This window comes from Geotrypetes seraphini, chromosome 4 (assembly GCF_902459505.1).
Source record: "Geotrypetes seraphini chromosome 4, aGeoSer1.1, whole genome shotgun sequence".
Classification (NCBI taxonomy): domain Eukaryota; kingdom Metazoa; phylum Chordata; class Amphibia; order Gymnophiona; family Dermophiidae; genus Geotrypetes; species Geotrypetes seraphini.
In genome coordinates this window covers 102416725-102444216 of record NC_047087.1, presented here as the reverse complement: position 1 = coordinate 102444216, position 27492 = coordinate 102416725, and the positions used below count along the sequence as shown (strand labels likewise).

The following is a 27492-nucleotide window of genomic DNA, read 5'->3' as shown; positions in this document are numbered from 1 at the left end:
CTATCTGAGCAGCGCTTATGTCAGCAGGCACACTTCATCTGCTGAAGCCAGCTCTCTCACACATTTTCAGTACAGCAATTGAACTGAGCATGTGTAGGAGTGCCAACACTGGTGGCTGAAGTATGCTGCTGATTCAAACACTGCTGTGGTACCAGAGGTGGGATACGCTAAAGAGGCCTCTTCTGCTGGTGAAGCTTGGCATCCTCGCCAGCAAAAATATATCTTAATGTGGTTTTAGTGGTGGCAGTGGGGGTGGGGGTGGAAGGGACGAGAATATCTGACTCCCTCAGGTACATAGAGACATTTATAGTACAATTGTAAATGGCATACATATGTAAATACTGATTTTATAATGTCCCTGTGATGTGAGACACATCGATATAAAGATGGTGTGTTCTAAGCATGGTTTGATGGTCCAAAAACATACAGTATAGGCATTTTTCCCATTTTACAATATGTATATGTGAATTTTTTAAAATATATATATAAATCTTTATTCATTTTTAAATATTAACAGTGCAATACACAGACATATAACAAGTCAAGAAAAGCACATTCAACTTACAGATATTCAAAATCAATCATTTTATTCCACCCATTGATTAATCACTATGGGGCTCATAAGCAAAAGAGAAAAACGTCCAAAAACCGGCCTAAGTCGGCACTTGGACGAACATTTCTCAAAAACGTCCAAGTGCCGATAATAAAACTGGGTTTTGGATGTATTTCTAAACGACCTAGGCATTCATAGTGCCGCTCAACGTCCAAAACTAAATGGGGCGTTTCGGGAGACGTGTCGAGGGCGGGAGTTGGGCAGGACGTGGGCCAGCTTAGACTTAGTCGTACAGCATGTATAACCGAAAGTTTAACAACAGAGCCTTAACGAAATTTGGACATTGTGACTTAGACCATGTAAAACATGGTCTAAGTCACAAACACCCACCTAAACTCACCAGATAAGCACTGAAAACACATAACATAGACCCCCACACACTATCCCAGTGATCACTGACCTCCCACCCCCACCCCCATAAAATATTAATCACAACTTTAAATTTCAGCCTCCAGACCATCATCACCTGGCCGTCTGGCATAGGAAAGCCTAGTCGTCCAGCCCAGAGGCGGCTGAAGTCGTCTTGGGGGTGGGTTAGGGACCCATAGAGAGAAGGATCCATGCCCGTAAGCCCCTGTAATCACTGCATTGATACTGAAACATGTGCACTGCCCTATACACCCCCAAAACCCTTTTTACTGACATATAAGTGGCTCCTGCTGCCATAAGGGCTATTGGGGTGATAGATAAGTGGGTCTAGGGGATTCTGGAGATGGTTTGGGGGCTCACCGTGACCTATAAGGGAGCTGTAGTAAGGAGAAGCCATGGCACCCTTTTTGTGAAGTTCACATCAGTGCCCTATAAGGTACCCCACTATTTAGGTGGCATGTCTGGGTGTGCAGTCCATCACTTTGTAGACCCCTCCCATGTCCAACAGGGCTTGTTCTAGGCGTTTTGGACTTGGATGGAAAGTTGGACAGAAATGTGGTATAAAGATGGACGATTTAGTGGCTTGGACGATCAGATCGGCAGGACGTATAATTAGACGATTTTCGAAAGTAAAAAAAAGTTGGACGTATGTTTCGAAAATGTGTCTTAGGCTATTTTTAACTTTGGACGACTTGCGAGATGGACGTAAACGGACTTAGACGTCCCTTTCGATTATGCCCCTCCACGTATATACTCTTTCAATAATCTACACTTATTTAAAATAATACAATAACACAATCCCACCCCCCTCCCTCCTTCCCACCCTGGATGTGCAAGGAGATGGCACAGAATTAAAGACAAAAAAACAACTACAGAGAAGTAATATAAGATGTCAACGGGCCCCAAACCAGTTTAAATAAGTTACTATGCCCAAGCATTTCAACATTCATTTTTTCATACCTATAACTAGAGCATAGGTTCGCCCACCACAAGGGAAAATTCAGGCGATCGCAATTTTTCCAATTACGGGTTATCATCTGCATGGCTATCCCGGTCATAATTAGGAAAAGACGGCATTTATATCGGTCCATGGGGGGCTTAATATGTAGTAATGTTCCACATATGACTGCTTCATAAGTCAATGGAATTGATGACTCAAGTATAACATTAATCTGTCCCCATATCGACTTCCAAAAGTTGAGTATCAAAGGACAATAGAACAACAGATGATCCGGCGTCCTAATGTCTATATGACAGCGCCAGCATCTATTGGATTTGGAACTGTCTAACTTTTGTAACCTACCAGGGGTCCAAAAAGATCTGTGTAACAAGAAAAACCAAGTTTGTCTCAAAGATGCTGACACTGTACATCTCATTCTCCAAGTATATGTGCATTTTTGGAAAAAAAAAAAATTCTATTGGCATTTACACCTGCTCTGAGACACATATAAATCTGAACTGTTCGTTTGGGGTAATTGTACTTATCTTGGTGGTATCTAACACCACCTCAAAAGTTAAAATTTTAGGGACTGATATTCAAAGCAATTTAGAAACGTAGGGGGTCTTTTATTAAGGCGCACTAGCTGATTTAGCGCATACTAAATGCTAACGCGTCCGTAGAATATAATGGGCGCATTAGCACTTAGCGTGTGCTAAATCAGCTAGCGCACCTTAGTAAAAGACCCCCATAGAAACATGATGGCAGATAAAGGCCAAATGGCCCATCCAGTTTGCCTATTTTCAGCATCCACTATCTCTTCCTCTCCTTAAGAGATCCCACGCTTTCTTGAATTCAAACACAGTCTTTGTCTCCACCACCTCTACTGGGAGACTATTTCACACATCTACCACCGTTTTGGTAAAATGAGATTTCCTTAGATGACTCCACAGTCTATCACGTCTTAACATCATTCTATGCTCTTTTACTCTGCAGTTTCCTTTCAGTTGAGAGACTCGCCTCATGTATCTTTTTTATTTACAACAAACGAAGTTAAAAAAATAAGTGAAATACACAGCAATATTTTTCAAGTCCTCTCTTGATAACGCTAAACCCCCCCCCTTAATTTTACCCAAGCCTGTCCCTTTGATACAGTGATAGAAAATGGCAACAGGTGACCTTTGGCTGCCACCACTATGAGTAATTGCGGTGCAGCAAAATAGAACCAGCAGGGTCGGATTAATGGGTAGGCCCAGTAGGCACATGCCTAGGGCCCAAACTTGTCAGGGGGGGGGCCCGCTGAAGGAGGGAGAGCAACAGTGACTCAGCTATTCTTTTTTACAGATGGCGATAGCCCCCGCGGCCCCCCTCCCCCTATGATAGGCAGCGTGGCGCACATGAGCTCTCACTACCTCTGCTACATGAATCAGGGGGTCACGTTGGGCCATCCTTCCGCTTGCACAACATCTGCTGGTACCCATGCTCGTGCTGCAACGGTGGCGGGAAGATGGCGGATGGCTCAACGCTGCTGCACGCTGAGGGCAAGCCAGGCCACTTGAGCTCGCTCTTCTTCCCGTGCTCAGGCTCGGGATTCGAGTCAGAGGCCGAGCTCTCCCAGAGCCTGGCCTGCACCAAGACACGCTCCTACGGCAGTATGGCTAGCGTGATAGCGCAGTGCCTCTGGCCGAGAGCTACGTGGAGCACCAGGTGGGCAATGGCGGTACGCTGCAGGGCATCGCGCTCAAGTACGGAGTGATGATGTAACAAATAAGAAGGGCAAATAAACTGTTTACTACTGATTGCATATTTTTGCGGAGAACTTAAGGGAGAGAAAGAAGGGGGCAGGGCAGATGATGGAAGTGGTAACTGGAGAAGGGGGCAGATGATAGAAGTGGGGAGAAGGGAGAGAGATTAGGGCAAACGGATGTCAGATGAGACAAGGGGGGAGAGCAAATGCTGAATGGAAGAACACATACTGAATGGAGCAAATGCTGAATGGGGAAAGAGAATACATACTGAATGGAAGCACACATACTGGATGAAAAGAGGGGATAAAGAAAAAGGGCATATGCTGGATGGGGGGGAAGAAGACAGAGTTAGTGAGATAGTGGAGGGGTGAAGGAAAGGGATGGCAAGCTGTGAGTAGACACAGTGAAAAGAGGGAAACTGAGGTAAGAAAGAATTCAGATGGAGGCAGGAAATAGAAAATGAAGACCAGAGAAGATAAGGAAAGGGAAGAGAGAGGAGAGAGAGATGTCAGAGAACGGGGAAGGAGACAGAGATATCAGATCTTAGTGGAGGAAATGAGAAGAGAGAGATGCTAAAAACCACAGGGGGGAGGGAAGGAGAGAGAGGTCAAACCATGAGGAAAACAGAGGGAAGATGATGGATGCCAGACCAAGGGGGTGGGGAGATGGAAGGGAGATGCAGACAATTTCTGGAAGAGGCACAGAAAGAGAGCATATGCTATATAGAAGAGGCAGAGATAGGGCAAATGGATGGAAGGAAGAGAATGACGAGAAGATGAGGAAAGCAGAAACCAGACAACAAAGGTAGAGAAAAAAATTCTATTTGTTTTATTTATTTATTTTTGCCAGAGAATGGCCACCCGGATGGTCTCGGGACTCAAGGATCTCCCGTACGAGGAACGGCTGGATAAGTTGCAGCTGTACTCACTCGAGGAACGCAGAGAGAGGGGTGACATGATCGAGACATTCAAGTATCTCACGGGCCGCATCGAAGTGGAAGAAGATATCTTCTTTTTCAAGGGTCCCGCGGCAACAAGGGGGCATCTGTGGAAAATCAGGGGCGGGAAACTGCACGGGGACACCAGGAATTTCTTTTTCACTGAAAGGGTGGTTGATCGCTGGGATAGTCTTCCACTTCAGGTTATTGAGGCCAGCAGCGTGCCTAATTTTAAGGCCAAATGGGATAGACACGTGGGATCTATTCACAGAGAAAGGTAGGGGAGGGTCATTGGGGTGGGCAGACTGGATGGGCCGTGGCCCTTATCTCCCGTCTATTTCTATGTTTCTATGTTTCTATTGTAGCTGTGTTGATAATTGTTTATTAATAGAAAATGGAAATAATGTGATCCTGTTTATTGGACTAATTTTAATGCATTTTTTACTAATTCAGAGACCATAACTTATTTCCTCAGATCAGGACAGGGATACTGTAACAGCAGTACAGTTTACTGACCTGAAGGAAGAGTTTTTAACCTCTGAAAGCTAATTGAGAAATGTATTAGTTCAATAAAATGACGGGCACTACATTTTCTTTTCGCCATGCCCCATGCCTCCTACCCAAAAGTAAAATACAAATTGGTGGGCTTCCCAAAGCCCTGCCAGCTGAAGATCTCTTCCTCTAGGAAGGAAGGGGGGATTTGTTCAGAGATGTTTGGAGGTTGCATAGAAGAAAAACTGTACACTGGCACTGGTATGGTAATCTTTGTTTGTTTTGAATTTTAAAATAAAAGAAATAAAGTGGAAATAAAGAAGTAAATAAGAAAATGGGAGCGGGGCATGGTGAGGCGGGGCAGGGGGCTCAGTGGACTTGTGTGCCTAGGGGCCCTCGATGAATTAATCCTGCCCTGGGAACCAGTCATGGTGGCAGCCTAGATGTCGGCCAGTGCCTTTTTCTATTACTGTATTGGCAGGGCAAGAGTTAATGGGGACTGTTCCTCCAATATGAAGAGTCTTCACCTATGAACAGATGGGGTAAGAAGATTGTAAAACTCTGAGGGCTTGAGAGAGTTTTATTTATTTATTTATTTTGCCACTAGGGAGGGCTTAATTTAACATAGCATAAAAATTCACTTCTATACTGCAGTCACCGTTAAGTTCTAAGCGGTTTACAAAAGAAAAATAATACAGATGAATGAAAAGTTTTTATCACCTAAGTATCTAGAGAACAAGTACATTTTCAGATGGCTCCTAAAAAATTGGTAAGAGCAAGATGTCGCGATTAGAGAAACCAAATCCATATCCCAAGCTGCTGACTGATATGACATGATGCGATGATGGTATCTTTTAGATTTACACCTTTAACCCATGGAAAGATAAATAATGCATGTGAACATCTGGAATTTTTATTACTAGTAAATGTAACATAGTAACATAGTAGATGACGTCAGATAAAGACCCGAATGGTCCATCCAGTCTGTCCAACCTGATTCAATTTAAATTTTTTTATTTTTTTCTTCTTATCTATTTCTGGGCAAGAATCCAAAGCTTTACCTTGTACTGTGCTTGGGTTCCAACTGCCGAAATCTCTGTTAAGACTTACTCCAGCCCATCTACACCCTCCCAGCCATTGAAGCCCTCCCCTAGCCCATCCTCTGCCAAACGGCCATATACAGACACAGACCGTGTGAATGAATCTAAAAGATAGTTTGGTGCCAAGCCAGTCAAGATCTTATAGCAGATAAAACCGAACTTAAATCTGTCCCGAGCTTCCATTAGCAACCAGTGGAGTTTTCGGGAAAAAAAAAAAAAAAAGGGGGGGGGTTACAATTATTAATAAAATGTCCTTTTTTTTTGTTTTGTTGTAAAAATGAAAGGAAACAAAACAGAAAATATTATTCAGATATTTCACATAACATAACATTGTGCTTGTTGACCGTGTAACCATCAGTTCAACGCGGTTTACAAAAGGTTACTAATGAAAATCATAATAAACGGGACGAAGAAGTTAGTTGATCAAATATTTAGCAAATAGGTTTTCAATGAAATCACATGCTCATGGTGTATATGTTTATGTTTAATAAAATTTGACATACCGCCATTTCTTATGACAGTTCACAGCGGTTAAGAACATAAGAATTGCCGCTGCTGGGTCAGACAAGTGGTCCATTGTGCCCAGCAGTCCACTCACAGGGCGGCCCCCCGGTCAAAGACCATTGGTCTAAATGAGTCCAGCCTCACCTGCGTATGTTCCATTTTAGCAACTTTGTCTTGAATCCCTGGAGGGTGTTTTCCCCTATAACAGACTCCGGAAGAGCTTTCCAGTTTTCTACCACTCACTGAAAATGCCATAAATTATAGGACAGACCTAACTCTTACACTCATCTGACGGCTTGTTGGACAGATAATGTCATGTAAAATAATGTGAGCTATGTGGCTTAGACAAGCGTAGTGGATATAAGGTCCAGTAGAGGAGCTGGAGACAATTACCAAAGACAAACTGTGAGCAAACCTAGAGACCAATCTATCAGCGAAAGGTTTAGAAATGCAAAGACAGTAAGTGAAGTCATTTGGCACACAGATCAGACCAAAAGTCCATATGAAGGATTGAAGAGCAGCAACCTGTTTTGTTAATAGGAAGCAGGGGTTAAGCAGCTTCTGCCAGTCCAATGAGCTGGATTCCAAAGGAGGGAGGGAGTCTGTTAAGACATATCCACAGCTGGATAGCTGAATGATGTTCTTATAAGGCCATTGGCCAGAAAGCCACTGACTATTGGCTCTACTGGTTATTCCTGACACATTATTATTATTATTATTATTTATTAATAAACAGAGGTGTCGATTGGTCACATAATATTCAATACTTGTTCTGAGAATCTTGACTTTCAGATTTATAGATATTATATATAAGGCCAACAGTCACCATTATTACGTCTTCCTGGAATCCTATACAAGTTCAATGCTGAAGAACTCCAGAGTTTGTAATAAGAATGTTCTGATAGGGACATTTTTAAATCATAGGACTTTATACAGCTAATATATGTAGAAAATGACAGCATGTAGTACCAAAGAGCTCAGGACAATGAATTTATTTTGCACTTGACCTAAAAATGCGCACTTGATAATAATCAAGAAAAATTGATGATCTCAATATAAACTGCCTCAGAATTCATTGCTTGAACAGCTGCCAGCGTAGCTTATTTGTGTGATAAATCAATGCATTTCATGTGCCCTTTAGGGAAAACATGCAACAAATGTGGATAGGACTTTGTTGCTTTATCCATAATATTTTACAGTAGAGCAAGAGGTCTGTTAGCGCTGGCCTTTGGCTTGATGGTTATCAGTAAGTGTTGCCAAATGGGAGGTCTGGGCTTGATTTTGAGTAACGGTTCTTACTTGTCTGGCTGATCAAGGTTGGAAAAAGCCGTAGGAGTCTTTTGCAGTGAAATCATACCTGAACAAAAAGACAAACATGACATCAGACTACCTATTAAATATATTTAATGATACCCAGAATATATTTAAATACATCCAGGCTGAAACGCAAGGAGCTCTTTTTACAAAGATGCGTTAGGGCCTTAATGCGCGGAATAGCGCGTGCTAAATTGTCCCGCACGCTAGACCTTAATGCCAGCATTGAGCTGGCGTTATTCTAGAAGCGTATCGTGGGGTAATTTCGTGCGTGTGCTAAAAACGCTAGCGCACCTTAGTCAAAGGAGCCCAAAATTTTCTATAATGCAAGACATTTTGTACCGGAGGCGGTCTGTATGGTTAGCTTTCAACATTATCCAGTCATGAACAATGATAATCTGATTTATAAAGCGTTTCATATCAATTTTCAGAAGAAAGTTCTTTTCTTTTTCTCAGAAGATGGTAGTGCACATGACTCAGACTCTCATCTGCTATTGTACATCTGAGTGGAAGAATACTTTATTTATTTACCACCTCTTTGACGAAATCCACTCTAGGTGATGTAGAGCAAGCATACGTCAAACACAGGCAATAGAAATTACACCAATAAAAATATTCAAATAAAAGAGCACAATATGGAATATTACAATGCACAATTACAATGCACAATACGCAATAAAACATTTTAATAAAAAGATGAAATAAGTAGATAGTTAAGATAGAGTAACAGGAGTAAGAAAATAAGGGAACTCATTTAAAGAAAGTTGGCATAGGAGGTCTGAAAGGTGCATATGTGTAATCTCAGCTGGAGTAAGAGTGGATAAGCAAGTGCTGCTACAGTATTACATTGTGGAATATGGTTTACACACCTAGACCTTAATACACAATGAAGTCAACTATGCAAAATCATTGTATATAAAGGGGCATCACTTGCTCTATTATTTCAATGCTGTTTGTGATTTTCTTTCAGGTGGCAGTACAGGAACTTCCCCAACAACATCAAGCACTGGAACCCCATCCCCCTCTGCATCTTCTCATCTTCTCTCTCCCTCCTGTTCTCCTCCAACATTTCATCTGGCCCCTAACACTTTCAATGTTGGCTGCCGGGAGAGCCAACTCTGCAATCTTAACCTTTCTGATTATCCTCCCTGTGCCAGGAGCAACATGGCTGCCTTACAGAGCTACCCAGGGCTAAGTGATAATGGATATAATAGGCTTCAGAGTGGCAATGCTTCTAACAACCAATCCTCAGAAACCTTCATGCCTCAGAGGACTCCATCCTTGATCTCAGGAATGCCCACTGCTTCCTCATTGCCAAACAACAACAAGATGGATGCCTACAGTGGCCAGCTGGGGTCATTTCCAACCTCTCAGTTTCAATATGTCATGCAAGCTAGCAACTCAGCCAGCGGCTCTTCATCTCCACATATGTTTGGCAGCGGTCATATGCAACAGAGTTCCTACAATGCCTTCTCCCTTCACAACCCTTACAATCTGTATGGATATAATTTTCCTGGATCTCCCAGGCTTGCAGGAAGTCCTGAAAAACTAACTGCACCACAGAGCACTTTACTTTGTTCTTCTGCTTCCAACGGGGCTTTTGGAGAGAGGCAGTATCTTTCAGCGGGTGTGGATGGGATGCACATGATTGGCACACCTTCCACCAATCAGCAGGCCGCAAATGCATGTGATAGACAGTATGGAACTGTACCAGGGGCCTCCTCACAGATGTCTGTACACATGGTTTAAGAGTCTTATTTGCCCAGAATAAAAGACAGAAGGAAACCTATTTTTGTCTTTAGGGGGGAAAAATAAGATTCCATACTCTCCCATCATGATATCTCTTTGCCTTTTGAAAAGGAAAGGAACGGATTATGTAAAAGAAAAATGTCATGAGCAAACAAGACCAAGCAAAAACAGAACTGGAAAAAAGCTGATGCTTAGCAATAAACAATGACTTAGTATCCTTATTGACTTTCAACTGGCTTTTTAAGCAAACTACATGCTATATTTAAATTAAAAACATATACACTTGCTATAAATTATCATGAACTTTATGACATCATGGTAGGCTTGTGCTTTAATCTCACCAAAGGAGGGAGATACCATTAGACTGCTATTTGTTATTTAAAGCTGCACTTTCAATGAGGTGCCACTGAAGAGTGAACTGAGTCTCAGAAGGAATGGCTTAGCCTGCTCTGGAAGCTAGCAAGCATGCTATGTGTCACACAGAAATGCTTTGTTGCTCTTCATGTCCCCCAAAACATTGCTTTAGTGAGAAAATGGAACATTTACAAGTCAGTTAGTGTACTACAAATGAGCCAAGAAAGGCTTTTCTGTAGCACCTAATTCATAGAGAGATAGAGAAAAGCAACCCATGTAAACCACAAAGGAAATAGTGGTGAAAACTGGTTGAAATTTCTCAAGTAGCAGTGCAAAAGTAAAGGGTTGCATTCAATCTGAATGGACACCAGTACAAAGCTTTTTTGTTATTGTTGTTGTTAGTACAGACAGAACAGTGTATGGATGGTACGAGGGGCTGCTGAAAAGGTCTCAGCCCAACCAAGAAGAGAATGATGCGGAGCCATGAAACTTACAAGTTATTCCACATTGACACCTTGTTTCAATGAGGCAAATGTATCTAGCAAATGGGCACAGGTATAGGGAAACCAAGCCATTGTGATGTCACTGATAAAAGGTTGGCTCTTAGGCATTGGTGGAATGAGGCATTATGACATCACAATACGAGGGGCTGCTGAAAAGTTCTCAGCCCAGCCAAGAAGAAAATGACGTAAAGAGAGCCTTGAAACTTACAAGTTATTCCTCACTTTTCTTGACACTTTTCATTTCAGTGATATGAAATGAAACAAAAAGTGTGGAACAACTTCTAAGTTTCTTGGTTCTATGTCATTGTCTTCATGGCTGGGTTGAGAACTTTTTAGCAGCCCCTCATATAGCCATCCATGTGGAATAAACAGAGTGAGGACCTTCCTCATACATTTCTGCAGATAGCTGTAGGAGTAAGGTAGAATTGGAAAAATGGAATTGTTTTTTGGGATGAGCTCCTGATGCATCCCAAAAGGCAAGCTTCTGACCTTATCCATGGAAGAACAGACCTTAATCCCTTATCCATGGGTAGAACTGACCTAAATTTGGAATTGATTAGTTAATACATTTAACTATCATGTTACATCCATGGGTCAACAGTGGCAGACTGAAAACCATCGTTATCACCAGAAAACTACGGAAGCCAAGCATGAAGGAATTGGGAAAGACAAGAGTCGGTCAGTTGCTCCTCTCCCAGTTCAGAAATTCTAGTTCAGTGTCAGTCCTGGGTAACAGTGCTGTATGGAAGAATCGGCATAGTAAACTGTAGGCGTATGAATAATGATTTCATTGAACAATTTCCATCTTTTGGCCATATTGTGATGTTGAATAGATCACTGCATTTTAATTATTTGCCTTGTTCTTTTCATTTCTTAAAAAAAAAAGAAGAATATAAGTGGTGTGTAAATGCAAATATCAAATAATAGAATACAAACATTATTAAGTCTTTGTTTTGATGTGTTGTAGATAAATGTATTTATGTGTCTTGTGATGATTCAGTATTATGAATATAAAAAGGGCATCAAATGGTATGTAAGATATATATGAATACAAAGATGTATAAAAATGTGCTCTATGCACAGAACTTTGTTTATAAGTGCCAAGCACAGAATGATGCTCAATAAATTGTTGCAGTTGTTTACCTTGTGTGATTTTTTTGTGCTAGAGATTTGTAAACCCAGCTATTTCCAATATTTTCATAAGAGAAGGGCTATTGGGAATGATTTGCCCTTTTGCAGTTGATGCAAAGTTTGTAATAGGGTAGACCTTTTGGGATGCGTGGAAAACATGAGGAGGGATGTAGCAAAGTCTGAAGAATGTTCTGGAACTTGGCAACTAAACTTTAATGTACAAAAATGCAGATTCATGGATTTAGGCTGCAAAAGTCTATGGGAACCGATCAGTATTAGGAAAGAAGTTTTGTATATGAGAAAAGAGGGATCTAGGGCTGATCTTTGTTGATCATCTTTTTATGGTCAAATGAGTAAATGAGGTGACAGTAAAATTCTTGAGTGCATAGGGAAAGGAATGGCCAGCAGAAAAACCAAGTTGATTATATCAGTGTCTGGCGAGACGCCGTTTACGGAACTGAACACAATTGTGGAGACCGTACCTTCAAAAAGATATAGACAGGCTGAAGTTGGTCCAGAAGGTGGTTTCTAAAATGGTCAGTGGTCCATGAGGACAGAGTTATAGGTTTCAACATGTATACTTTGGAAGAAAAATGGGAAAGAGGAGATAATTATGATAGAGACAATTAAATACCTCTGTGTCCCAAATGCATGGGAGGTGAACCTCTCTGAATTGAAAATTGGAATGCGGAGGTATTAAATGAAGGTGAAATGGGATAGTCTCAGGAGTAATCTAAGGAGATTTATGAAAAGGGTAGTGGACAAATGGAACAGCCTCCTGATGGAGGAGGTGGAGACAAGGACTGTATCTGAATTTAAGAAAGCATGAGCCTAGACCAGTGGTTCCCAACCCTGTCCTGGAGGACCATCAGGCCAATTGAGTTTTCAAGCTAGCCCTAACGAATATGCATGAGATAGATTTGCATGTAATGGAAGTGACAGGCATACAAATCTTCTCCATGCATATTCAATAGGGCTAGCCTGAAAACCCGATTGGCCTGGTGGGCCACCAGGACAGGGTTGGGAACCACTGGCCTAGAAGATATAAGAACATAAGAATTGCCACTGCTGGGTCAGACCAGTGGTCCATCATGCCCAGCAGTCCGCTTCTGCGGCAGTCCTTAGGTCAAAGACCAGTGCCCTGATTGAGTCTAGGTGGGTGGTGGAGGGGGGGGAGAGGGGTATAGAGGCATTTGAGAGCTCGGCAGTTATAACACAGTCTTCATTTTCTAATTTTGAAAATGACATTTGGATTGATTTTCAAAGGATTTAGACACCTAACCTTAATAGATAGGCTCACAGAGATCAACTTTTGAAAATGATTGGGAATGCTGAACTTAGAATGCAACACCAATAAAATGGGGAAAAAACACATGGTGGGTTGTGAGTGTGTCTGATGAGTCCACATTTAAATGTTAAGAGTAGGGCAGGAGATGTTGACATGAGGAATGGGGCCAGTGTTAAAACATGCTGATGCTCAGGGCAAAAATATCAAAGAGGTCCCCAAAGCACACCACCAGGCTGCATCTCCTTCAGAATTAGGCAGGCTTGGGGGCCCAGAATAACTGCCCTGTTTGCAACCTCCCCCCTTAATGCTGACCCTCTTGGGCAGGGGTAGGGAACTCCGGTCCTCGAGAGCCGTATTCCAGTCGGGTTTTCAGGATTTTCCCAATGAATATGCATGAGATCTATTTGCATGCACTGCTTTCAATGCATATTCATAGAGGAAATCCTGAAAACCCAACTGGAATACGGCTCTTGAGGCTGCTCTTGGGGAAGACTCATTTGGCTGAATCAGATGCTACACAAGTACTCGGAATCTCCAATCTGAGTTCATGTTCACCAGTATTTTTATCCCCCTTTCCCTCTGAAGCTGAAAACCTCATAATTTCTCCTATATGCAGTCTGCATACTCCAGTCCTTATTCCTCCACAGCCTACTCCACTCCCTATTTCTTCATGATCCAGTTTTCTGTTTCCATCTACTGAAATGGAGAGTGTTTTTCACCTCTTTCTACTTCTCTACAGCTTGGGTCACCCTCCCTCTGTTGCTTCCCACCCCTCATTCTTCCTCAGCAAGAGAGATAGTGGGGCTAATTTTGGAAGGGCCCAAACACAAAGTAGGTGGGCATTAAATTTTTTCTCTGCTTCTGTCCTCCCCTTTCCCACTTTCCTTCCCCTGTACCTGTTACGTTCCTGGTGTGAGCAGCAACCCCCAAACTGCTGTCCCACCAGTGTCGGCTCTTCCTCTGACATCACTTCCTGGACCTGTGCCTAGGAAGTGATGTCAGAGGAAGAGCTGACGCTGACGTGACAGCAGCTTGGGGGTTGCTGCTCATGCTGGGAATGTCACAGAGGTAAGGGTGAACAGAAGCAGCACGTGTGCACGGCAGGAGGGTGCGAGGCAGGCAATTGTGGAGGTGGAGGATGGAGAAGAGGTAGGGGGAGTGGTGCCACTGCCTCTGGGCGCCTCTCACCCTCGCTACGCCACTGAGTATAATCTACAGGTTTTGGAGCCAGCCGAGACAAACTCTGTGATGTGCTTTATAGAACAAATTTCAAATCTTTATGCAGTGTTCCCCCGATGGTTTGCGGTTGGCGGTTCGAGACTACGATGAGAACTCCCTACAGCCATTTCCTATTGGCGATCTGCACGGGGCAGGAGCGTAGGAAGATCGCTCCTGCCCCGAAAGCCCACTAGACCACTAGGTAAGGCCGGGATGCCGGGGGGAGGCATGGGTGGGTCAGAGCCAGATAGTTGCGGTATTTCCCTATTCGCGGTCCGGCTCTACCCCTATCCCCCTCAAATAATGAGGGAGATGTGTAACATGTAGCGCTAGGATCCATGCCCAACTTTTGGGTGTGAGGATTTACACCAACGGAAACCTGATGTAAATCCTTGCGTGTAAATTAGGCATGGGTTCCCCAAATTGTATGAAACTGCGCGCATCTTTAGTGAAGGCCCCTGCCCCTTCCACACGCTCTTCTTTATAGAATAGCGCTTAACAAGATGCGCTATTTTTGGCACCCAGCTATTGGCATTAATTGGCTCGTTGCTCAATTAAATTTTGTGTGGAAATTGGGCGCCCACCCAAATTTGTGAGCACCATATATAGAATCTGGGGCTATCATGCAATTGTAAGAGGGCATACATATGGGCAGAGCATGGGTATGCACTGGGTGTATGGAATATTATTACATAGTTGTATGCATTGCATGTACATATAGACGTAGCAAGCTATGTACATAAGTTTCAAAGTTTATTTAAAATTTGACATATCGCCTGTACACAGTTTCAAGGCGGGTTCCATTTAAAATTGGCAAGTTGCCAGACAGAAGTCATAACATTTATTAACAAACACAACGAAAATAACTTACTGGGAACAAGTGGCTAGACGGGGAGAACTACAATATTGAATAGAAAAGAAACAATTAAGGCAAGAACAATAGGTAGGATAAGTTGACATGTCTAAATTTTGGTGTGCTACTGCAGTTTTTTGCTAGTATTACCGTATATACTAGAATATAAGTCGATCTGAATATAAGTTGATACCCCCATTTTTTCCTCCAAAAGAGAGGAAAAATGGTTGACTCGAATATAAACTAAGATTAGAAACTTGGATGATCCTGGTGAGCCAGTCTACAAAAACTAGACATCCTTTGCCATAAGTTTTAACACAAATATTTTTATTAGTGTAAAACCAAAAATGTTTACAATAATATCAGTTTAAACAAATAAAAAGATATTGGCCATTATGACAGATATGTTACAAAGGAGTGTATACAAAGTCAATATAATTAAGAACAACAAAAACAGGAATAACCAATAACATATAACCAAGTCAGTCATGGGTGCTTCTGTAAAACAAAATCTAGGTCCAAAGAAATATTAGCTTCCTTTAGATAGTAATTTTAAGTGACCTGTCATGGACACATCAACAAAGGTGACCATATTTTTTCTATACAAAATTCCTTTAGGATCAAAAGGTTAATGCACACATTACAGTAAATATTTTGCAATAAAAATTATGGCACTAGACCCTCCCCCTTAAAAAAACCCCCAAAACATCAGGAACCAAAAATACCCCATGAACACCCCCCAATAGTTAGCACGTACAGTGTGACCACATAGAGAAAAGAAGAAGGAAGAATACTATACCTTAAAGACGTAAATTTTATCATGCTCAAAAGAAAAATGTACAGTAATTACTGGTAACTCAAAGATATCACACACACCCTGTGTTACCAGTAAGTGCATTGCACCAATAAATCTATTGGCAATAAACCACTTAGAAATTAAAATAGGTGGTATTTAAAAAAAAAATCACCTAATAAATTTAACAGCTTTACCTTTCAGGTCAGAAGAAATCTATCGATGACGACGACTCCGTATGCTGATCGAGTGCGGGGCCTCTGAGCATCTGGAGGGGGTGGGAGCCAGTAGACCCTGAACAGCTGCTTACCCAGCACATCCACCAGAGTCGCTGACCTTTATGCAAGGAGCCACTGACTGCTGTGCTCGCCCCCCCCCCCCCCCCGAGCCGTTGGTGATCCGCTCTGTGCTGGGCTAGAGGGAGCCTTGAGCGTCTCTGCATGTTTAGGGTCTGCCGGCTCCTGCCCCCTGAGATTCTCGGAGAGGGTGGGAGCCGTCGAGCCATGGCATGCACAGATGCTCAGAGCCCCACACTGGCTCAGCATGGAGTGGATGTTGGTGGTTCCATGGGGATGAGCGCAGTGGTCGGTGGCTCCATGCATGGAGATCGGCAATTCCGGTGGGGGAGCAGCTGGGGGGGAGCATGGAGGTCAGCAGTTCTTGTGGGTGAGATGGGTTGGGTTAAAGGCTCTGGGGGTGGCCGGGCCCGTGCATGATGAAGGTCAGTGATCGGATCTGTGGTGGCACTAGCAGTGCATGGAGGTCAGTGGTTTGTGAGAGTGGGCTTGTGCACGAAGATCGGTGGCTCCAGGCAGTTGCCAAGTCAGCGTATTGGCGGTTGCAGCAACAGTAGGTGTACGGATGTCAGCTGGCTGCACATGTTGAGGATAGCGGCATGGGTTGTGGGGTTGGCCTATATGCAGGAGCTTAGCGGTGAACAGCTGTGCTGGTGGTGAGGTGGTGGCTCGAATATAAACCGAGACCCTCATTTTTTTTGACCCAAAAATCTCAGTTTATATTCGAGTATATACGATATATAACAGTCTAAATGCACCTAAACATAGAAACATAGAAATAGACGGCAGATAAGGGCCACGACCCATCTAGTCTGCCCACCCCAAAGACCCTCCCCTAACTTTCTCTGTGAATAGATCCCACGTCTGTCCCATTTGGCCTTAAAATCAGGCACGCTGCTGGCCTCAATAACTTGAAGTGGAAGACTATTCCAGCGATCAACCACCCTTTCAGTGAAAAATAATTTCCTGGTGTCCCCGTGCAGTTTCCTGCCCCTGATTTTCCACGGATGCCCCCTTGTTGCCGCTGGACCCTTGAAAAAGAAGATATCTTCTTCGACCTCGATGCGGCCCATGAGATACTTGAATGTCTCGATCATGTCACCCCTCTCTCTGCGTTCCTCGAGTGAGTATAGCTTTAATTTATCCAGCCGTTCCTCGTATGGGAGATCCTTGAGTCCCGAGACCATCCTAGTGGCCATTCTCTGGACCGACTCAAGTCTCCGCACATCTTTGCGGTAATGCGGCCTCCAGAACTGTACACAGTACTCCAGGTGGGGCCTCACCATGGATCTATATAATGGCATAATGACTTAAGGCTTACGGCTGACGAAACTCCTGCATATGCAACCTATGATATGCCTTGCCTTGGATGAAGCTTGCTCCACTTGATTGGCAGTCTTCATGTTCTCACTGACGATCACCCCTAAGTCTCGTTCTGCTTCAGTTCTTGTTAGGATCTCGCCATTAAGGGTGTAAGTCTTGCATGGATTTTGGCTGCCCAGGTGCATGACTTTGCACTACTTACACCCCATTGTAACACCAACATCTTGGCGCCAATTTATAGAATTGCCCCTGTAAAATGAAAACTGGCTGTTCCTGGGATGTGTTTAGGTCAGTAAAGGAAAAAAGCACATATACAATTGATTTTCAAATGCATGTAGACTCTTCACCCTTCCACAACCACCACCACCCAAACAGATAGCATCACTGAAAATCCACATACATTTAATTGGCCAGATAACCATTCAGCCTGCCGCTAAAGACCATCCGCTTTATGTTTTCATACTTCAGTTTCCTTATTAATGTTTGGATGTTGCGGAATTTGTATTTCCAAAGGTGGGATGAAAAACACTACTTTTTAAATTGACAAGACATAGCTGTGATATGCTTCGACATTATGTATAACCTCAAGTAAATTCCTTCGATTTGATTTGTATGATACAGCTGGGCTCAGGCATATAGGTTTAAGATAATATCCAGATGAAATTTATAATGGTTTTGTCCATGTTCAAAATATAATGAATCCCCCTTGTATAACTGGATTTACAAGAAATCTCCCACTTCTGCTATGGCTTACTGAGTTATCATTTCATCAAAGTCATCTGCAGCAGTGGTGTGCACATCCTGTCCTTGAGGAATGCAGGCAGATCTTGCTTTAAGAGTAACCAAAAAAATAATACCAGTCAACATGTAGACAAATATCCCTGAGCGATATCCCCAAAAGCTTTCTGAGGGTCATATCAGCACACCCCTGCTTTGTACTCTTTGCTAAACCATGACTTCACCTAGCCAAATTAATTGGGATGGGTTTTAAGAAAACCAGGGCTGGATCACCTCATCTAGGATTAGAGTAGCCTAGTTGATGGCATGACTTCTTAGATATTTCACCACAAAAGAGAGAGAGAGAGAGAAGAAAAACTGAGTGCCCAGAAAAGTTGATTTTCCTCAATCACAGTGCTAGCTCGTTTCATGGGCAGAAATAGCGCATTCATCAGCTTATGAAACTTTTATTCTAAAAAAAAAAAAAAAAAAAAGACAGCAAGCACGGTCTTGAACCTTGGAAGTTATATGACCTTTGATCTCTGACAAATCTGGAGAACATTACCATAGAAGGTTTGTAAAATCACACTGCTGAAGAAATTTACACTTGAAAAGAGGTCTGGACCCCATCTGGAAAGGATGCACATGTGCAGGGGATCTCTCTTCTTCACTCACACAACCCAACAGGTGATGCAAATGGGTGCTAACATATTAGCAATTATTGGGAAACTAATGCTTTCCTCCTGCAGGACTCAGAAAAAGCTCTTTTAGAAGCTAGCTTTGTTCACTCAGATCTTGTAATGGGAAAGACAACATGCACTGGAAAATGTGACTTATGAACTAAGGATTTCTGTGAATACAATCATAGAAAAGCAATTTGCTTCCAACAGTGAACTTGCCAAATGTTTTGACCTGACATCCTTTACTATATATTCCCACACATATTGTAGTTCCCCTTGAGCAAACCGCCCCGGGCACAGCACAGTACTGCAAAGCATATATATTCCCATCATGGTGCATGCTTAAAACATTGCTGCAAAATAATAAGGCCGAAAAATATTAATGGCTGAAGTGCTTGAAAATCATGGCTTATGGCTTTGATAAAATAGAGTACTCCCTCATCTGGGTAACTGCTTTCATCTATAAATAAAAGTGTAGTGTACTACTGTCTAAAATCCTGGAAACAACATGATAGTGAAGAATGGCTATACACTTTTCCCTCCGTATTCGTTGTGATAGGGGATTAACCCGCGAATACAGAAAAACCGCAAATTTTCATATGTTATTCGCTGTTTTCTATTAAAAACCATCGTGAATATGGTGAAACCGCGAATAACATGGTGGGAGACCTGGCCTGTTCCTGAAGGAGAGGAAAAACACGGTGAAGAAAGTGCTGGGAATCAGCGATTTTCTCTGTAAACACTTGGAATCAGTGATTTCTCTATGCAAGCTGATGTAATTTGGGGGGAGGAGCCAGCAAGCTAAAAACCATGAGTAATCGAAACCGCGATTGCTGAAACCGCGAATGCGGAGGGAGAAGTGTAATCATAGTGATCCATCTTTTTTTTTAATGCGTCTTTCAAGTACCCTTTTTCAAGTTCAATTATTTTTATTAGTATTTAAAGAAAAAAATCATACATATATAAATAGCAACACAGTATGATATAACATAAGTCATATGTATGAATGAAAGGAAAAACAAAATAAACAGAAAATTAACAATATCATTGTTAATGGTCATTAATACTATTATAAATACAGCAAAAAGGACAGTATGGATGTACACCTTAGTCAGACAAATCATGGTTTATCAGGCACATAGCTGTAAGAATCCAGTGGCTCCCATATTTTAGTAAAAATTTTTAAAGCATTAAATCTTTCTGCAGCAACACGTTCATATTTGGCGGTTATAAAATCCATGTTCCACCAAGTTATGTATTCCACCATTGTAACATCCTTCCAATGTTGTAAGATGATTTTAATAGCCAAATTGAGCAAAATTCATAGTAATTTTGAATGATTATCAGGCATTGACCGCTGAAGCCCAAAATGGCCTAATACTATGATATTTAATGTGAGTGATTCCTTGATATTCAACAAAGTACAGCTAGTGTCCCATAGACGTAGTCAATATTCACGTATATGATCACAGTAGTATAATGAATTGATTCAAGTGCCAACCTCCTTTTGACATGACCAACACTTATTTGAGTTATCACTTTTAATTTTATATAATTTCTAAGGTGGCCAAATGGCTTTGTGAAATACAAAAAATATAAATTGTTTAATTGCTGCCGATCTTAATGATTTATGAATGGAAGTCCAAACCTGTTCTCAGCATTGCTCAGAAACATCCATCTTAATGTCAAATTGCCATGTAGATTCAATACCCTTGAGATGAGAGAATGAATTAACCTGCAAAATTTTATACCATTTAGAAGCAGCAACTTTTATAGATGTTTTCACTGACATGAAAGACATTAGACTCAAGACGGAAGAACAGAGATGTCTACACTTCAAAAAAAGCATTAAGGCAATGTTGAAGTTGCAACCACTTATAAAATTGATTGGAAGGTAACTTGTATTCATTCTGCAATTCATGAAAGGTTAACCACTTATCATCGTTGCCACAATGGCCACTGCACCATCTTCCCTTGTATTTTAATCTGCTTATTATTCCATATGGGTACATGTAATGTGGTCTCCCATGGCGTGGTAAAACTTTTCTCAATTATTTTCACAGCTTGTGACGTGCTTTTAAGAAGACCATCTCTATTAGAAAAATTGTTGTTTGATAAAAACAGAAGAAGATGTAATGGATAATTGACCAATATTGTTAGCTGTACATGTAACCATTCAGGATGATCTTTAATATTCTCATTACCAATAAACCATCTAGTGAATTGTTTAAGAATACGCGCTGTATGATACTCCAGAAAACTAGGAAAGTTAAACTAACTAAACTAAACCTTAGGTTTCTATACCGCACCATCTCCATGGTCGTGGAGCTCGACACGGTTTACAGGGGTTGTAATAAGAAAGGAACTCCAAGGAAAGGGTTAGATGTAGATCGGAGGGGAGAAGAATGTTAGAGAGCAAGGATGTCAGAGAGGGGAGAAGTTAGATTTTAGAGAAAAGCCAGGTTTTCAGGTGTTTGCGGAAGGGTTGGAGAGCACTCAGGTTCCGAAGGGGAGAGGTGAGGTTATTCCAGAGCTCGGTGAATCTGAAGAGGAGGGAAGTCCCCAGTTTTCCTGGGTGGGAAATGCCTTTTAGTGAGGGGAAGGATAGTTTCAATTTTTGGGACGGTCTGGGGGTACTAAGATTCGAGGAGTTCCAGGAAAGAGGAATTAATGGAGGAAGGATGCCGTGGAGGATCTTGAAGGTTAGGTTGATGCATTTGAAATGGACTCTGGAAGTTATTGGAAGCCAGTGAAGCTTGGAAAGGAGTGGTGTGACGTGATCGAATTTACTTTTAGAAAAGATAAGCTTGGCTGCGGCATTTTGGATCCGCTGGAGTCTGTGGAGGTTTTTCTTCGTTAGGCATAAGAAGGTAGAATTGTAATAGTCCAGCCTGGAGAGGATGATGGATTGGACGAGCACTGCAAAATGATTTTGATGGAAACAGGATCTTACTGACCTCAGCATGTGAAGGCTAAAATAGCATTTTTTTACCAGGGAGTTGAGGTGGTCGTTGAAGGACAGTGTAGAATCAATGATGACGCCCAGGACCTTACTGGAGAATTCAAGCTGCAGAGAGGAGCCGGAAGGCAGTGGGATTGAGGGGGGTAATTGAGCTAATTTTGGGCTGAGCCAAAGTAGTTTTGTCTTGGATTCGTTCAATTTCATTTGGACGGAGTGGGCCCAAGATTGGAGGCTTGAGATACAGGAGGATATATTTGATGGGAGATCGGTGAGATTCGAGTCGGTCTCGAGAAGGACAAGGATGTCATCAGCATAGGTGTAAATTGTTTCAAAGGGGGATAGGTGGAGGAGTTTTAGGGAGGACATATAAATGTTGAAGAGGATAGGAGAAAGAGGTGAACCTTGCGGGACTCCACAGATTGGTGTCTAAGGGGAGGAAGAGGTACCATTCATGTTGACAATGTAGGAGCGGGAACGAAGGAATTTTGAGAACCATTCAAGGACAGTGGAGGTGATGCCAATTTCGGAGAGTTGGTAAAGTAAAATGTCGTGATGAACGACGTCGAAAGCGGCAGAGAGGTCAAATTGCAAGAGGACAGCGAACTTGTTGCGGGAGTGAAGTTGTTGGACCTTGGAGATTAGGGAGGTCAGTAGGGATTCGGTGCTGTAATTGGGACGAAAGCCGTGTTGGTAGGGTAAGAGGATGGAGAATTTCTCTAGGTAGGATGAGAGTTGAGTCGATATGATGGATTCGAGCATCTTGATTAGGAGAGGGATATTCACTATTGGGCGATAGCTAGATGGAGAGGAAAGGTCAAGGTCAGGTTTTTTCAATAGAGGGGTTAGGGCGATGTGGCCCATTTCTGGGGAGAAAAGGCCCGAATGTAGAGCGGAGTTTAGGAGTTTAGTAATGGAAGAGATGGCTTGTGTGGGTATTTCCTCGTAGAGGTAGGAGGGGAAAGGGTCTAAAGAACAGTTGCAGGATTTCATTTTGAGACAGAGTTTGAGGATGGTGGAATCGGATACTTGGTCGAAGGCAGCCCAGAGTCTGTCGGCTGGGATAGCGCTGGAGGCCGATAGAGTAGGGTTGGGGTCAGTGAGCACCAGGGAATTGTAGGAGACTGCAGGAGGGAAGGAGCAGCATAGGGTAGTGACCTTATCATTGAAGAAATTTGCCAGGACATCTGCTGAGGGAGAGGAGGGGAAAGAGGTGGAGTCTTTTTTGGAGGTTAGAGAGCGCCAGATTTTGAAAAGTGTGCTACTCTGATTATTGGATCTGGAGATTTGCTCGCCATAGAAGTTCTTTCTTGCTTTTTTTAATGTAGAATTATAGTGCTTGATGCTGGCTGTCCAGGATTGTTTGTCTGTAGGGGAGTTGGATTTTTTCCATTTGCGCTCCAGGGCTCGACATTTCTGCTTTAGTTCTCTATGATAAGGGAGGTACCAGGGGGCTTTGCGAGGGTAAGAGATGGATTTGGTGGAAAGGGGGGCGAGGGAGTGGTAGGTGGATTCAGAGAGGGCGGTCCAGTTATGCCAGTTGGATTCGGGGTCTACAGGTTTAGGAGCGGAGGAGAGTTGATTGAGAAATTTTGTCCAGAACAGGTCGCTTGGAATTTTTTTGCGAAAAGTGATGAGGTTAGGGGAGAGGGGAGGAGCCCCGAGATGTGACATGAAAATGGGGATGGAGAAGGTCCCAAGGAAGTGGTCAGACCAGGGGACCTGTTCCCAGCGGGTGTCACCGACTGAGGTTTTGTAAGCGGTAAGATCAAGGAAAGTAATGAGGTCAAGAGTGTGACCCTTTTCATGGGATGGGGATGGTGAGGGGGGTGAGAAACCGAGAGAGGCGAGGAAGCTCTTCAGTTCTATTGTATCCTTGTTGGTATTGTCATCAAGGTGGAGATTGATGTCACCGATGATCAAAAGCCTTTGAAATTTGAGGAAGGTGTTTGATATGGTTTTGAGGACGAGATCAGCGGATTTGTTCCAGGAGGCAGGTGAGCGATAAAGAAGTAGGATTCCCAGTGGGTGAGGTTGGAGTTCGTCATTGACCGAGGCCAACATGTATTCTAGGGAGGTGTGGCAGCTCTTTTCGATGAGCTGGACATCGAAGAAGGATTTGTAAATTAGTGCCAGGCCGCCTCCAATTCTGTTAGATCTGGGAGAGAACAGACCTTGGAAGCCGTGGGAGCAGAGTTCATTTTCTGTAAATGTGTCATCTTTCATGATCCAGGATTCTGTGATACATAGGAATCCCGGGTCAGAGTCCACAAGAAGGTCCTTCAGGATTTGAGTCTTATTGCAAGTGGATCTGGCATTGCAATAGAGTGTTGGGACTGGAGTAAGCGAGTCAGAGGCAAGGTTAGGGAGGTTGGCGGGGGGAACGGGCTTTAAGGGTGTGTGGATGACTCTTTGAGGATTTTTTTTGGAGGAATGGATTCTGGGGCGAAGTAGGGTGGGGATTCTGAGGCCAGGACAGAAGTTGAGATCAATTGAGGGGTCGGGAAGGTTAGGGGAAGGAGGAGTCAGGCAGGGGGTGGTGTAGGGAGAAGAGCAGAGCAGGAGGAGAAGGAGCCAGAAAGGCGGCTTCATGTTTTTGTTTTTGTTTTTGGTTTGTTTGTTTTTTTAAATTTTTGGGGAGAGCTTTATCGGGGGGAGAGCTAGGCAATATGCCTAGTCAGGCAGAGGGAGTATGGACAGGATGGAGGGAGGCTTCCTCCTTTCTCTGTTTAGAGATGACGCAGGGGGTAAAAAAGAAGCCTTGACAACAGGGAGAGCGGAGATGCCGGGGTTTCGGGGCGGAGCAGGGCTCCCATGCGGCCCGAGATCGCTGGTTCAGTAGAGGCAGCTCCCGATGGCAGAGGAGCTGCTTTTAAAGGAGAGCAGAGTCGGAGGGGTTTCGGGGGCGGAGCAGGGCTCCCACGCGGCCCGAGATCGCCGGTTCAGTAGAGGCAGCTCCCGATGGCAGAGGAGCTGCTTTTAAAGGAGAGCAGAGTCGGAGGGGTTTCGGGGGCGGAGCAGGGCTCCCACGCGGCCCGAGATCGCCGGTTCAGTAGAGGCAGCTCCCGATGGCAGAGGAGCTGCTTTTAAAGGAGAGCAGAGTCGGAGGGGTTTCGGGGGCAGAGCAGGGCTCCCACGTGGCCCGAGATCGCCGGTTCAGTAGAGGCAGCTCCCGATGGCAGAGGAGCTGCTTTTAAAGGAGAGCAGAGTCGGAGGGGTTTCGGGGGCGGAGCAGGGCTCCCACGCGGCCCGAGATCACCGGTTCAGTAGAGGCAGCTCCCGATGGCAGAGGAGCTGCTTTTAAAGGAGAGCAGAGTCGGAGGGGTTTCGGGGGCGGAGCAGGGCTCCCACGTGGCCCGAGATCGCCGGTTCAGTAGAGGCAGCTCCCGATGGCAGAGGAGCTGCTTTTAAAGGAGAGCAGAGTCGGAGGGGTTTCAGGGGCGGAGCAGGGCTCCCACGCGGCCCGAGATCGCCGGTTCAGTTAACTCCCCCTGATGATTTATTAGATTTCAGTTTTTTAATGGCAATAAGTGGTGGTTTGTTATTCCATAAAAAAGATGTGAGAATCTTTTCCAGCTTACAATAAATTTTGATGTTTAAATATATAGGCAACATTTGGAGAGTATAGTTGATTTTGGGCATTATCATCATATTGATGGTATCCAACCTTTCCCTATTAGTCATTTATTCATTCATACCATCTCTGAGAGATGTAAAGGTCCTGACCTATTCCAGCTATCAAAACACCACATAACATAATTTAATGTAGGTTGATTTTGCACACTGTATTATTGCTTTATATATATATATATTATTGCTTTATATATATATACAGTCAAACCTCGGTTTGCGAGTGCCGCAGTTTGCGAGTGTTTTGCAAAACAAGCAAAACACTCCCGAAAATCTTACCTCGCAAACCGAGCACTGTCCCGATACATGAGTGAATTAAGCCAGCTGCCGGCCCAATAATGGAAGCAGTCTCCCTCTACTCCTCTATTTCTAATGCTTTAGCACGCTCCCTTTGGCAATTGGCAGGTGCTCTTCTCGTGCGTATGCACCTACGTTCCATGCAATCTTTTTCTTTCTCAACTTCCTCCCCTTCTGCCCCCAGTCGCACCCCCAGCCATGTGCGCTCACTTTTAACCAATGAGCACGGGCCGGTGAGCTGCGGCTGTGGCTGTATAGGAGCATGCCCCAGAAATCAACAGAGAGGGAAAGTGTCTGTTTCTCTCTGCCCGGGACTGTTTTCCATGTTGCCTGGCTGTGATAAAGGGCTGAGGAGGAGCGGATGGATGCACCATGTCTGCCAGCCCAGGGCTGTCCTTTCCTGCAAGCCTCGCTGCTGGTGCCGGTGGTGGCAACAGTAGAAGAGAGAGTTTGGGGCTTCGCTGACTGTGCTGCTGAGAGGGGAGGGGAGATGAGACATGCCGGTGAGGAACCGGTACAATCTGGTGGAAGACAGAGAAGATGCATCGTCCTGAAGCAGGGGGCAGCTGTACGGGGACTCCGACGGAAGGAAGTGACCCTGCTGAAGGGGCACCCGACATCATTCAGGCAGGTACCCACCCCTGAGTCACCATAGCAAACCTTGGTTGTGGAACGAATTGTTGTTTGAGTTTACATTGTGGCCTATGGGGAACTTTGATATACAAGTGCTTTGGATTACGAGCATGCTTCTGGAACAAATTATTCTCGTAAACCAAGGTACCACTGCATTTATATATATATATATATATAGGGAAGGGGGATATATATATATATCTTTATTTATTTTCATTCTAAAAACAGTGCATACAAAAATTGCATAACAAGTTACCTGAAAAAACAGCACTTCCCTAGATGTAAAAAGTATAATCAAAAGTAAAGGGAAAAACCATTCAATTAGAATCAATAAAATTGGTCAATGGACCCCACATCAGATTAAACCACTTAATATTACCACTTTGTTCAGACATCATTTTGTCATAACGATAACACACACGGAACAAAACTCCGGAAAACACTGCCACTTACCTAAACTAGAAAACTACAAAAGGCAGAAATAGTCAAAGGGTTCAGAGAGTAGCCGCTCAAGGTAAATCACCTGTACACACAACGCAAAACACGCGTGAATTTAATACGAATAAAGTGTAAGGTGCCCTCAGTGTGAGGGAGCAGCGATGGGAGACAAGGCTCCAAAGCTTCACAGAGTCAGGTAAAGGTAATATACCTCCATCCACACACCATCACTGGGCACCCATGTGTGCAATAAATGAAGGGTGAAAACTCACAAATCAATAAAGTTAAATTAATATGTGTAACAAGTGAAAACCACTGAGCGACCACTCACTGAACCACCCAGCCAACTCCCCAACAAAAATCATTGTCTGGAACTTGGACACCAATTTGTTGATCTTTCATGGTTCATCCTGGAACAATTACCTAGTGACTTTAGGGGTGACAAGCAGGCTCATCTGAACCTCAGAGAACAGTTTTGGATTTTCCAACTGCAAGCTATTCATCTGGATGGGCTGAATGACAGCGTTGAATGGCATACTTTCATTTAGCCTTCTGTTTCCTTACTGCTGTATGATTGGTGTATGTTTGATGACGTTGTTTGAGTCTGCTATATAGC

General features: G+C 43.4%; 1 protein-coding gene across 1 annotated transcript in view; it reads left to right on the top strand.

The window, feature by feature from the left end:
• TBX15 (T-box transcription factor 15) overlaps nucleotides 1–10667 on the top strand; it is a 216666-nt gene extending 205999 nt beyond the window's left edge. Inside the window, exon 8 of the mRNA XM_033940178.1 lies at nucleotides 8985–10667. Coding sequence (XP_033796069.1) covers nucleotides 8985–9763 — 779 coding nt within the window. The 3' untranslated portion in view covers nucleotides 9764–10667. The remainder of the gene's footprint in view (nucleotides 1–8984) is intronic.
• Nucleotides 10668–27492: the final 16825 nt, after the last annotated feature.